Raw genomic sequence first — 15320 nt, 5'->3', positions numbered from 1 at the left:
TTTGATGAATCGAAGCATTCGATGCAATTGAAGGTCGAGCAATCTCATCGAAGGATTTACAGAATACGCACGAAACAGTTTCCAAATTCGAATTAAACTCAACATCTGGACTTCGATGCCATCGAAGTCCCATCGAAACTACGTAAAGCTGTGTAAATTGAGGCTGTTTTGAAGTTGGTTCTTGCAAAGCTTATAAATAGGGATCTTTCAAGGCTTTCTAAGTATGGATTAAGGTAAGAGGAGTAGGGCAAGGTTCTTGAGAACTTCAAGAAGTCTTTCATCTTCTTCAATCCATTCGTTCAACTTAGTTTTTCATGTTTTGTTTTAAGAGTTTAGTTTCAATCATGTCTTTGGTTGGCTAATCTCTTAGCTAGAGCTAAGAGGTCAAACTTATAGTTTGTTTTAATGTTGTTCTTACTTTGATTCAAGTTGTTTGATCTTCATAGTTCATAGTTTAATTAAAGAAGTATTTTTTTAATTTACTTTAATCTATTGTCGACTCTGGGCATGGTGGATGCTTGAGAACCTTATGAATACTTTCTCTTCCATTATATGATTGTTTGATCTACCATTGACTAAGGGCATAATAGATGCTTTGAACTCTCTATAATCAATTCAACTAGACAGTTATACATGAAACCGATGTTATAAATGTTCAGATTGATGATGTTTTAATTGTTGAATCTTCCAACTAGACAGATTAGACTTCGATTCTAGTTAAAGTATTGATTGAATCAAGTAAGGATGCATTAAGATGACTACAACTGGATCCTTGGCGCTCTAGTTTCAACTCACAACAACATCTTTTTCAATTTACAAATTTATTTTAGTTTCTTATTCTAATTCTAAAGTAACTTAAAAAAACACACACATTTAGTCCCTGTGGGTTCGACCTCGGTCTCACCAAGATTATTACTACTTTGCAACCTTGCACTTGGGGTAGTATCAAGCGAACATTATATATCAAAACATGGACATAAGAAAGATTGGATGAAATTAATATTTGTCTTTTTGCAGTTTGACAAGATGCTCTGATTTAATAAACCATTTGGACGGCAACTAAATTACACTATGGTATCAGGAAGTTATTAATTGTTCACATGAGAACACCCCCTATATTTTTTGGTGTGGTCCACTTCTGAGGTTCAACTATAATAATCTTGGAACTAGATGGATATTGTGGGGACATGGATTGCTTATTGATCTATTAGTAGCCAGTTGCCAAATTTCAATTGCTCTGTGAGCCCCTAGATGATGTATGCATTTTATACATATCTCATGTGGACACCATACGAAACAATATTGATTGAACGCTCACAGTTAAAAACTTCGTCGTGTCCATAAAACTTTTGAATGAAGCTAATATTTGTGTCTTCCTCTCTTCCAAGTCCTTTTGACCTAATCAACAGGTTGGATGGCAAGTTAGCATTATAGTGGGCATTAGGAAGTTCTTAATGGTGGGTGTTTAATCACCACTATTTTCCTATGGATACCCCCACTCGATATTAGGATCTGTCTCATTTTTAGGCTCCTTCCATAACATGATAACATGATCTTGTAAAGTAGATGGACGACGTGGATAAAACACATATATCATGGTTGGGCCCACATAGCACCGTCCTCTCGCCACCTCGCTATTTACGATGTTAATAGGCAATCTGCATCCATTTTTCAAATGAAGCACATACATCATTGTGGCACCCATCATAAATGGATTGCATAGATGTCATGGATGCATCCTCAGAACCACCAAATTTGGTGGAACATTGACAATGGGTCACCGTATCCACCAAGTGGTTGGATCCATGAATTTGTGGCCCATCGTGATGTATGTACCTTACATTACGCCCGTCCATCCGTATTGTGTGGTCCTGTCATCCATGTCTATTTCACATAATCAACAAGTTGGATGGAAAATAAACAATGTCAGTGGGCCTTAAGAAGTTTTTAATGATGAGCATGCAATAACCATTGTCTTCTTTTGGAGTGGGCCCATTTAGATTTGGATCTGCTTCTTTTTTGGGCTATGCCCTAAAATGATCTGGGAAATATATGGACGGCACAGATGAAACACATACATTAAGGTATGCCCTACATAGAACTGTCCAGTAGCCACCTTGCTACTAGCCACATCAGTATACGATTTGTGTCTTCTCAAATGGAACAAGGGCGTCATGAATCACAATGGGTAAATGGCATGGATGTAATGCACAAATGATCCGTGGTCGATGGGTGATCTATGTGGGACATACGCAGTAGATAATCCAAGGTTGCTTTTGTTTGCTTGTACCCTAAGTGCAAGGTTGCAAAGTAGTAATAATCTCAGTGAAACCGAGGTCAAACCCATAGGGACTAAATGTGTGTAATTTTATGAGTTATTTTAGAATTAGAATAAGAAACTAAACTAAGTCTGTAAATTGAAAGAGATTTTGTTGTGAGTTGAAACTATCAAGGTAAATGGGACTAGAGCGCCAAGGATCTACTCGTAGTCATCTTAATGCATCCTAACTTGATTCAATCAATACTTCAACTAGAATTGAAGTCCTAATCTATCCAGTTGGAAGATTCAGCAATTAAAACATCATAAATATGAACATTCATAGTATCAATTCCATGTATAACCATCTAGTTGAATTGATTATAGAGAGTTCAAAGCATCTACCATGCCCTTAGTCAACGATAGATCAGAGAATTCTACAGATCGAACAATCATATAATGGAAGAGAAAGCATTCATGAAGTTTCCAAGCATCCACCGTGCCCGGAGTCGATGATAGATCAAAGTAAATTCAAAAATACTTCTTTAATTAAACTATGAACTATGAAATATCCAACATGAAGATCAAACAACTTGAATCAAAGTAAGAACAACATTAAAACAAACTATAGGCTTCACCTCTTAGCTCTAGCTAAGAGATTAGCCAACCAAGGACATTATTGAAACTAAACTTTAAAAATAAAACATAAAAAACTAACTAAAATGGATGGATTGAAGAAGATGAAAGACTCCTTGAAGTTCTCTAGCACCTTGCTTTACTTTTCCTACCCTAATTCATCCTTAGAAGCTCTTAAAAGACTCATATTTATAAGATTTGCTTGGACCGACTTTGAAACCGCCAAAAATTTACAAAGTCAGCTTAAGTACGGCTGCAGCTGACTAACTTTGGTTGCATCAACCTTGAGCCTTTGATCGGACTGAATTATCTTTCAGTTGCACTAAATTAACTCTTTTTGCGCCTAAACTCTATGTTCACCTTCGGTCGCACTGAACATGTTTTCAGTTGCATCGAACTGGGATTTAGTTGAACCAAATTAGCTTTGAAATTCATTTTTCCTCATTGTACTATTTTGTGCACCTTCGGTCGGATCGAAGGTCAAGCCGAACAGTCTGTTTTCTGTTGTTGACCTTGCAATTTTTGCAATCTTTTCTTCCTCTTTTGCACTTAGGTTTCTTGGATCTTTGGCATCTAAATTCTTCATTCTTGACTTCCAAATCTCCAAGCCTCACTTTAAAAATCTCCAAGCCTTACTTTGGTAATCTTTTGAGCAATAATTCATCGCTTTTAACATCCTTTTCTCTAAAGCTCTCGAAATCACCTCGTAAGAGAAAATAAGTGAAAATATATCGATTAAGCACTATTATGTTCATAAAACCAAGAAATAAATGTGTAAATATACAATATTTCACACTCAACAACTTTCTAATGCATGCATGCATATTACAGCCTCATGGGTCCATTATAAAGAGCAAAAAGGGAAGAAAGTTCTTGTTTTCCTCATGCATTATATATGGTCTATTATTTACCTGTTTAGATGGAGAATGTGGATGACCCTTTCTGACAAAGAAGCTTTAGTGATTTCAGTAGTTTAAGCTCAGCCATTCACCGAATGACGTTGAAATCAACTCTTGGTCGACATACCAAAGAGCCTCTGTATAGTTAGCCAGATCACATTCAAGTTGTATTAGTGGATGATCATAGATGTCCTTAACCAGGATGTGTCTTCCTAACCGAAACCAATATTTGAAGTAAGATATAAATTGAAATCGTGTTTTCATTGGGAAGAATTGAAGTCAACCATATAAAAAATGGCAAACAGAAATTACGATCAGTGGCTATTTATCGAATTCCGTCTCCATTCCTTCCTAGTGCACAAGGTGTGGCCGACTTAGGAAGATGATCAACAGTGCTTTATGGGAATCTTCAGATCGATAATTAACATACCTAATGTAGTTGACTGGAAATAACACCCTCGGGTAGCGAAGGCATTTGCATCAACACCTTTGGTGAGAAGAGATCGAACATTGGGCCTTGTCAATGGCGTGAACGAAGATGAGAACGTAAATATTTGTAGTAGGAGCACCATTTTAATGTGGTTCAAAACATACCTTACTATGTAAGTTATTTCAAAACAGTGAGAAGTAATGAAATCAAATCCCTAGTTTTGATTTCGCAATACAGACAATACCTATGCACAAATTCTTATGCAGTTATGACACCTTTGTAGCCAGTTTCCCGAGAAACCATAGTAAAACTATGATTTGACAACGGATTTTGGTACATTGTAGTGTATTGCATCGATCTAAATGCACCCTTATAATCCATTCATCAATGAGCCTCACCTGTCAACTTGTAAGATTGTTACCACACCACCAGAGGATATACCATAGGTTTTGTGGAAAATTTTCCGAAAAGATTACACAATAGATAGACCTCAATGGGTTCGGCCTGCACATCTAACCCACTGAACCGAGCCCTTTCACTATTAAGCATAGGTCAAAGCCAACGTATAGATGCCAAGGGCAAGATTTAGGCCTAAATTTAAAAGCCCATAAGCACTTCTCAGTCTTAATGTGCAACCGAAAGAAAATGAGGTAAGACTTTGTCTTAGCTCGCTATCAACCTCAGCCACTAGTTTAAAAGGCATTGACTCCCTTAATAGGAAAGGAAGAGGGTAATGCCACAAGTCTCCATACACATATTTCATAACAATGCAAATTGAATTAAAAAATGAGAAAAAGAAGAAAGAAAAAGAACGATCAGCCCAAATAGTCTAATTTTCATATAATAATGTTCAACGTTCAAACCCATATATTTTAGAGCAATAGAGAAGTTGATAGAAGCGATTAACAGTCCAAACAGTCTAACAAAACTCAATAGTCTTTCATACAATGATCCAAACAACCAAAAGAAAACACCAACAGTGAAGACCACCTACCAACATACTGCTGCAAAGGATAGTCTCTTTAAACGGTTTTAAAAGCTTATTTAATAAGACCATTCACCAACACACTGCTACAATTATCCTGCATTCAGCAAATGAAATGAAAAAGAGTATATTAGATACATCATCCATGGAAGAAAAAGAAGATTATAAAAAATGGTCTATCTCATTTTCCTGTAACCAAAATAACTCTACTTAGGTTTTTTATGATTTCTTGAAGTATGCTCACTCAGCTTCTACCAGGTGTCTAAAATCATTCGACAATGGATTTTTCTAACATGTTCCCCAACGACATAATGCCCACCAAATGAATGACATGGATCCATCAAGGTGCCCCCATCATTAAAATTCCAACTTTTATTTATTTATTTTGTTACATCTGGAAATTAAAATGAACTTGGATATGGAAGAAAGCAAGGAATATATACTAAAGGTTCTTTGATAGAAACTTCGGTTCTTATAGGATGGTGTTTGGTTGTACCAAAAAAATGAAGGACAAGTACAAATTCATTAAAAAAGGAGAGGGAGAGAATTCCTAAATTACAATGAAGGCCGCTCAAGCCCTACTACAACTAGAGGACTAGTAGAGACGATTGGGCCCAAATCCCTCTGAGCAAATGAAATGTTTAGCCCTCTAGAAATGGTAATAATCTCTCTTAGATTTTGAGCAAAAGATACACAGCACTGAAAACATCATAAATCCACGATAAAACCTTTTGGAAGAATTAGCACCATATTAGATTAATTAATCATAAATTTTCATGATATCTTATGCGTCTAAGTGAACCTTAATCTATTACTTTTTTATTATTAATATAAGTTATCATGCATTGGATGAATGAGAGAAACACTTAATATTGAAAAATACATGGTCTTAGTTCTTAAACTTTGAGGAAGTATCAATGGGTTCATTTAATTTCTTTTCTTGATCTTTATTTGAGGAGATCTATAAAGAGGTATGGAAATTTGGAAACTTACAATAAGGAACGATTTGCCACTTCTGGTTATCTGCATTGCTCGCCGGCCAAAGCCCAACAACGGTGCCGTCTACCATTGATCCAGTTACAAGGAAAGCATCCAAGTTCTGGTTGTTGTTGTTTATCATCCTTATATGTGTGAAGCCATCACCTGCGCTCACGTTGTTCATCCACAGAAGTGATTCGTCAAGAATAGATGAGTTGTGTGAGCAGAGCTGAACCTGCAATGGTTTATCAATCATCGGCAAGAAAGGGGAAAAATCTTAAGATGTGCATCGATTAAAGCTCTAATGATTGAAATATCAAGAAAAAACAGATACTCTCACCCTTTATTGAATCACAAAACAAAACTGGAAAAGAAAAAAGAAAAAGAACATAAACTTACAAGGTAAGGACGGTGTTATCCATGAAATTTCTTTAAAATAGTTTTCTAATGTTTGAAATCTAAATCAATAAATAATAAGATTATATGTATGTATTCATGCATGTATCAGTGCCAAATTACTAAGAAAGCAAAAGATACATGATCCATCGAGGTAGAGAAACTGTCAGCCTCTCTCATCACATGCTTAAAAGGATACATCAAGAACTGATGTTAATGATCTAATCTTAGAAACTATGAAAAAAGCTCCAACTTTCAACATTGCACCAGAAGCCCATATCCTGTCATTTCTTAATTCATCCATCGTGAAAGGTTTAAAAAGCGTTTCCTTGACGAGTTTCAATCTCACTTATTCTCATTATTCGATAACTATATAGGATGGGAAAGCAAACCATTCTTTTGCACTAAACTTTATCTTCTAAATAGAAATATTAGCTCGAAATGTTTTTTTACTAGAGAAAAAAGGGCTAAAGAAACATATCAAAACTTTTGAGGTTGGCATGATTTGCTTCTTTTTATTATTATTTTTTTCTTTTTTAATGATGTTGGATTGCAACTTTTTCCACGAAATATAGATCAAGCTATAATTTGGAAGATTAAAAGGATGGCAAAGTAGATAGGAAAACTCTTTCCCTCATTGATAAACTCTAATGCTACTGGTTTTTTCCTGACTGATGAGATCTTCAAATGCTCTGTAACCCAAAAAAAAAAAAAAAAAACTCCAATAATTACCCAATCTAACATGTGTCGAATGGCAAATTATGCATGGTATATTTCCATGGTATGCCAAAACAAGTAGTAATCATTACACATTACAAGGCCTAAATAGGCATTACGGAAAAAAGGTTGGTAACAACCTCGTAATGGGTTCGAAATAGATTTTTTCAAAAAGGAAAAAAAGGTCGTAACAGCCTTTATAAGGTTGTCATAGCCTGTAATCCAACAGTAACGACCGTCATTGTTATGGAATGTGGGGTGCAAGCAGATAATGTTTCATGTTATATGTTATTATTATTGTTATCATTATTGTTATTATGGACTAAGTGACACAATTACTAGACTGCGTTGAAGATCCAAAAGATGGATCCCAATAGTCCACTCCAATCAACCACATGTGGGAAGACAAGCCAGTTTACCTCTCCGATCCAATGACGAAGATGGTATGACGACAACACAATCCTAGCCAAATGCTAGTGGACTGCCCCAACTAACATGTCTCATCTCTTCTTTCTCTTACCTCTTAGTAAAAAATAGAAAGGGCAAGTGCTCAGTCTACTACAGGATGAGTGTACAGCCCACTAGATGGAGGCTCAGGTATGTAATCTACTAGTTGGACCCAAGGCAAAGGTGCACTTGAGCATTTGCAATACGTAAGCACTTAAGGAGTAGGAGAGAGAGAGAGAGAGAGAGAGAGAGAGAGAGAGAGAGAGAGAGAGGTATTTACAGGGAGAGGCCACCGCCCCCAATGTGTCTTTCATGGAATACCTTGTCTATTTTTCTCACTAGTATTTTTCAATATATTAACCATTCAAGATTCTAGTCAAAGCTCCATGTAATAACCTTTATTTTATTATGCATACATACCTCCATGCATGTGCATTCACCCACACATGCTCACACACATGTGCATCCACCCACCCGCACACCTACTCTCACTCATGTGTCATACAAACATACATACTCACATACACTCATTACACAATACTACTCAGACTTTAAATCTACATACTTTCGTTGACCAGCGATAGTTGACCGTTGACCATTGACCCTTGGCTTTGACCATGGGACCCACATGCCACATATACCTCTACATCACCCCCTTTACATCTCATCCCTTGACCTTGACCTTGATCAAGCAAGGCCAAGGCTTCTCACACCCTCAACCACTCCTACTTACCCCCATAGCCTCCCTCTCCTCTTAAATGCTATCTCCTCTCCACTCCCATCCCTCTTCCATTCTCTCTTTATCCCTCCTCTCACTCTTATCTCATCACATCTTACATCCCATCCCTCTCTCAATCCCTCCTCTCTCTCTCTTACCTCATTACACCTCACTTCCCGTCCATCTCTCTCAATATAAGTAAGGCCCACTCCCCCATTGCCAGCTCTTCACACACCCAAGCTTAAAAATGAAAAAGAAAGAAAAAAAGAGAGAGAAGAAAAGGAAAGAAGCAAGAGAGAGAGAGAGAGAGAGAGAGAGAGAGAGAGGAGCCACACTTCAAGTTATCCAAACCATTCATCTAAGGGATACTACACAAGAAGAAACAAGTGAGTACATCTCACGCACACTTTCCTATTTTTCTTCTTCCTCTCTTTACATAATCTAAGGCAAGAGGTGGCAAGACACTTAGGATGGCTTAGTGGACAAAAAACAGTCAACCTTGAATATATGATAATGATGCTAAGATGAACCCACTAGGACATGTATTTTATGATGCTTAAATTAGTTCACTTGAACATGTGGTATGATGCTTAAATTAGTTCACTCGAACATATGTAAATGATACTCAACTTAGTTCACTTGAACATGTGTTTATGATGCCTAAATTAGTTCGTCAAACAAGTGTGAATGATGCTTGACTTAGTTCACTTGAACAAGTGTGAATGATGCTTGACTTAGTTCACTTGAACATGTGTTTATGATGCTTAACCTAATTCACTTGAACATGCGTGATTGATACTTAATTCACTTGAACATATGTGAATGATACTTGACCTAGTTGACGTAGTTCACTTGAATATGTGTAAATGATATTTGACATAGTTGACGCCGTTCACTTGAAAATGTGTTAATGATGCTTGACTTAGTTGATGTGGTTCATTTAAACATATGTAATAATACTTGACTTAGTTCACTTAAACAAGTATTTATGATGCTTGAATTAATTAGTTCACTTGAACACATATGAATGATACCTGACTTAGTTCACTTGAATAAGTGTTTATGATGCTTGAAGTAGTTCACTTGAGCATAGATGAGTGATACTTGTCTTTCACTTGAACATGTGCGAATGATACTTGACTGAATGATACTTGACTTGATTCACTCTAGCATAGATACATGGTGCCTATGTTGGTCCACTTAACCATTGGTTAGTAGTGCACAAACCAGCCCACCCAACCTTGTGTGGTGATGACTAAAACAGTTGGCTATTCAAATGTGATGTGCGTACAAGATAAATCAATATTTAAGTGTATTAGTATGGCAATTTATATCCATGAGGTGCACATCATGTGTGTGCAAGTTAGACTATTGCTCAAGTGTACAGGTGCAACAAGCTAGACAATGGTGTGTGCAAATTAGACCCTTTATTGAATGTGGAATCTTGTGTATACTAGCCCTTTACTGAAGTAGCAAATCATGTATAAATGTACCATTTGAAAACTTGTTGAAAGAATTTTCTCTCTAATTAACCATGCATGTGCACCATGAACTGGTTGGAAATTATGAACTCAGACAAATAGCACCTTGAGGTAGTTTGGATTTATGAGCTCATGTCAATGGTTTGAACCTTGAGATAGTTCTGTTTTTTCAGCTCATGTGAATGGTTAGATGGTTGGAAATGGTGAACTAATGTAGATTTTCTAACTCATCCATTTGTTTTGAACAATGGGGATGCATGATTTTTAGGCCATGAGATCTAAACAATGGGTCCACTTGATAGGAAGCTTTCATTCGCGATGTTTCATATTGTCACGTAAGCTTATAAGTTCCATGTTGGTGGCCAGGGCTTACTTTATGGTCTTGACAAATCTCATGTTTGCCTACTAAAATTTTATATTTCACTTCTTCCATATACTTAAAGAGAAATGCAGTGGCCAGACCCATTTATGCACTCTAGCATCTAGATTAAGCATAAATTTGAGGAAACTACATTGCACTGAAATTCTTCCATCACTTTAAAGAATGAAAAACTATATTAATTTTTTCCCTTTTTTTTCCCGTAGAAAGGACCGAAATTGAAATAAAGAGCATATACTTACAGGGAAGTTACCACTGATGGGATGCTTTAAGGCCAGATTAGTGGCTTTATTGATGAGAGAAAAGGCACGTAAGCCTGTTGCTTTCTGCACCCTCGTACTGTATGTCTCGTCCTTTATCCAGTGCTGCAACACAAACCCTGCTAAGAAATAAATAAATAAAATATTATGAAAAAATACAGATGAAAAATATTAGGAAAGTTTTATTTCTTGTATTTCTTCCTTTTTCTTTTTAGATTCCACTAGCTGGTGTTTGATTGTAATTAGATTTGATTAGCCTGTGATTGATTGTTATCCCCCCCTAATTAGGGATCCTCGTCCTTAATAATTCAACACTGCTCTCAGTAAAATACATGAGAAATACAAAAAACATTTTTTTTTTCATTTTTTTCTGAACCATTAGAAATTCCATTTAAACGGTTTGAATGGTCTAAAAATATCAAAACTAGAACATTGGTAGTTTTAATAGTGGTAACCACAAACCCACTGGACCGACCCGCCTTTAAGAAATGCATCAACACGTCAGATTTTCCTATGAGATGGTCTTTGTGATAGTGGGCTTCACCTTGTTCTTTGCTAAAAATCTGTGCTGTCCAAAATTTTCCTCATATGATTTTAGGGCTTAGGCCAAAAAATACTCATATCTGAAATTAAAGTGGGCCACACAGTAGGCGACAATGCATATTAAACCTAGGCACTTCTAGCCATCATGGAGCCACTGAAATTTTAGATCAAGGGCAAAAACAGGCGGTTGCATTCAGCCCACTGGGAATGACCTTTTTAACGGTTGGAAATGTCAGTTCAACTGTTTTCAGATGGTCTAAAAACTTTTTTTTAAAAGGTCATTGATAATTTCAACATAGGCAAGTTGTGCTGTCGTGGGACTCACTTGGATCCACCTGAATTTTCGGCCATGCCTTAAAATTAGATGATGAAAATGGTGGGCAGCTCAGATTTACTACAAGTATCACAAAAGTGGCCCCATATAATTTTGTAGTTTTTTTATTTTATTTTATTTTAAAAGTTACCACTTATTAGTTAAATAGGCTATTCTCGGTGATTTTCCTCGTTCAGATCATTTGACAAAATAAAAAAATAATAATAAATGTTTAATTTAGATTTTCACTGATTATTATTATTATTATTATTGTTATTTTAATTTAAGCTCTCTCTCTCTCTCTTCGGACGCTAATTAGCCACTGAACCCGATGAATAAGGAAATATACGAAGATATGAAAAAAACAAGAGTAACATTAGTATTTTAACATATAAACGCATAAGCAGAATGAAACTGCGGTGAGTAGTTGGTTAATAGTCTGGCTCAAAAACATTAAGCCCTTTCAGAAAATAAATCTCACTGAAAAATCAGATGAATATGGAAAGATGAGAAGATATTAACAAAACAACCATTGCGTATATATATCACACATATAGGAATGCTCAACTGCGCACATGCACACATTTGCACACATGTCATGAGTATCTAATACCAACGGTCCATGTGATGCGGCATCCCATAAAACCCCATGGGACCAATTTTCACCCTGGTGGATTATCACAAAGAGATGTAAATCAAAGGAAGAAACTGTGTTCTTTTTCCATGGCTCACCAAAGTTTGGATCAAAGTAAAAGTTGGGCCCGAAGGGTTTCATGGGGTGCTACATCACGTGGACCGTTAAGATTTTAGACTCACATAACGTATGATGGGTCATCAAAAAGTTCACACGAGTTCTATGTGAACGGTTCGCAATTGAGCATTTGGATATATATATATATATATATATAAAGAGAGAGAGAGAGAGAGAGAGAGGGAGAGAGATATGCTCACACACAACTAGTTGGACGGTGCATTGTGGTCCAACTAGGTTGGCATTTAATTAGAAAAAAATTCTCTAAAATACGATGCACACCTAGTTTGCATTAATTAATACTAATTAATGTTAAGAGAGAGGGCGCTTGCTTTACGTTAACTTTTCAAGAGGTCTTTTGAAAACGATCTTGACCTGGGTGGGCCCCACTATAGTGTTAATGTAAAATCCACCCTGACCATCACGTTTCTCACCCCATGTTAGACCTAAAAATTGAAAATCAACTGCATCCATTGTTCAAGTGGACCGCGCAATTGGAAATAGTGAGCAAAAAAAATCTCACCTTTCAAAATGATTCATATGACGAGGCAAAGTTAAATAAAGTATGTCTCTGATTTTTGAGTTCTATATATAACCTTTGGTATGGCATCTAATGATTGGAATGGATTTAACTTACTAATGACTGTGGGTCCCATAAAAATCAAAGCTAGACGTTTCTCCCTCTATTGTTCTATTGGTGTGGCCTACTGGGACCAAAATCCAGTCTCATATTTTGTCTCAAGGCGTAGAATAACATGATGCATCTGACGGTCGTAGTGGATCTCACATGCACATCACGATGGGCCAATAAAAATAAGGTTAGGAGTTTCTCTCATGCCGCTAAGCTTCTTCGGCTCGGTTACAAGAAAGAAAAAAAGGGTCATATTGGAACAAAAGAAAAAGAGTGGACTAAGTGCAGGTCCTTCCTCATGCAACACAGTTCGTCTCTAATAATGCCACCCACCTTAATGTAGGTATTATATATCCATACTGTCCATTGGTTTTTCCAGCTCATTTTAGAAAAGTAATCAGAAAATGAAGCAATTATAAATCTCAAGTGATCCACACCATAAAAAATAGTGGATATTGAACTCTTACCATTAAAAATTTCTTAGGGCCCACTGTAATTTTTTTACTTGGAACCCAACTTATTTAAAAGGTCACAAAGACCTTGATAAAGTAAAATAAAAATAAAAATCAAATTTCAGCTTGATCAAAGACTTTTGGACCACAAAAAGTTTTTAACAGCCAATCACCACAGCTTTTGTGGTGTGGTCCACCTGAGAATTTTATGTACTTCATTTTTAGAATCATGTCCTATCACGATCTGAAAATATGGATGTAAGGCATGGATATAAAATACTTATGTAAAGGTAGGCCCAGCGTCAGGGATGCACGGTACCGAGTGTGAACAGGTTGCACCTATTCCACTTCACTTTATTGGAAACACGCACATTTTCCATCGGAATTGGAAGAAGTTTAACAGCAGTAGACAAAGCCAACCTTGATTTTTGATATGGCCCACCTTGTCATGTATGTAAGATCCACTCCGACCATCAGATGTGCATTCTCATTGTAAGCCCAGAGACAAAATATAAGGCATTGTAATTCAGGTGAGCCACACCAATAGAACAATTGAAGTAGAGATGTCCACCTTTGATTTTTATAGGAATCTAATTATGATCATGTGAAATCCACTCCAACCATTAGATGCGACAGCAAAGGTTAGGTTATAGAACCAAAAAAAAGATCCACACGTGATTTAACTGGGCCTCATCAAACAAACCATTTTGGAAGGTGAGATTTTTCAGCACACTGTCTCCAATTGTACGGTTCACCTGAACAGGAAACGGATTGGCTACTCCCCCTGACACCAGCCCGGTGGCTGATGGTCGGTTCTCTGTGGGCCCCATCATGATGTATGTATTTCGTCCACTCCATTCATCCATTTTTACAGATCATTTTAAGGCCTTAGCCCAAAAATTAGACGGATATAAATCTCAGGTGTACCACACCATAGGAAAACAATAGCGATTGGATATTCACCATTAAAATACTCCTAAGGCCCACTGTAGTATTTATTTGACATCCAATCCGTTGATTAGGTCATACAGACCCAGATGAAGGGAAAAAACAAAGATCAGCTTGATTCAAAACTTTTATAGCTCTCAAAAAGTTTTTAATAGCCGACGTTCATTCAACACTGTTTCCTGTGATGTGGTCCAATTGAGATTGAACTATATCTCATTTTTGGTCATATAACATAAAATTATCTAGAAAAATAGATGGATGGCATGGATGAAACACATACATCATGGTGGGTCCCACAGAGCACCGACCACCAGCCATTGGCTGGTGGCGGGGAGTAGCCAATCCGTTTCCACCTGAACAACCTATATAGATAGAGAGAGAGAGAGAGAGAGAGAGAGAGAGAGGGGTACTATGCGCTCGACCTCATGGGACGGGAGAGAGAGAGGTACTATGCGCTCGACCTCACGAGTCCGTCCCATGAGGTCGAGCTGTGTGGGCCCCACTGTGATGCATTTCGAACATCTACCCCATCAGTCCGATGCACCATTCCATCGTGGGCCTAGGTCTCAAAAATCAAGTCAATCCGTGACTTTTATGGGCCACACCACATACAGAAGTGGGGAGGGGCCGTGCACCATTAAAACATTCATATAAACAAATAATAATAACAATAATAAATCAATTAATCCTCACGGCCCAAAATCCATTTTAATGTAAGAGATAAAAATGAAAAGCCAAAAAGTGAAATGAGAATCATACCTGGCGAGGGTCAGTTTTATCGGTCTCCGCCATAACAACCATCCCTTCTCTTACAGTAAGTGAGTAACCTGGGTTTGATTTGCTGAAAATTCTAAGGGTCCCCATCTTCTGCCTCTGTCGGTGGATGAACCGGAGCAAACTGTGCTGAAATAAAAAGGACCGTATTAAAAGTAAATTCTAAAATGATCTGATGGAACAAAAGAAGTAACTTTACCGTATGAAATCTCGTACAGGAATTAAGGACTGTTTTGAAATTGGGATTAAATGGCATAGAAATACATTAGATGGAATTAATACCATCGTTGCATGATGATTAAAACACATGCATCAACATGGGCCC

At 37.0% G+C, this 15320-nt stretch overlaps 1 protein-coding gene across 1 annotated transcript; it reads right to left on the bottom strand.

Moving 5' to 3' along the window:
* Positions 1-5039: 5039 nt before the first annotated feature.
* On the bottom strand, positions 5040-15124 carry LOC131243467 (ricin B-like lectin EULS3). Its single transcript, XM_058242840.1, has 4 exons — positions 14981-15124; positions 10566-10688; positions 6201-6420; positions 5040-5304 (listed from the first exon to the last, which is right to left on the bottom strand). Coding segments are annotated over exons 1-4 (450 nt in total). The 5' UTR covers positions 15086-15124; the 3' UTR covers positions 5040-5302.
* Between the last annotated feature and the right edge of the window lie 196 nt (positions 15125-15320).

This window comes from Magnolia sinica, chromosome 4, assembly GCF_029962835.1.
Source record: "Magnolia sinica isolate HGM2019 chromosome 4, MsV1, whole genome shotgun sequence".
Classification (NCBI taxonomy): Eukaryota; Viridiplantae; Streptophyta; class Magnoliopsida; order Magnoliales; family Magnoliaceae; genus Magnolia; species Magnolia sinica.
Note: the sequence above shows the minus strand (reverse complement) of the source record. Positions and strands in the feature narration are given on the sequence as shown.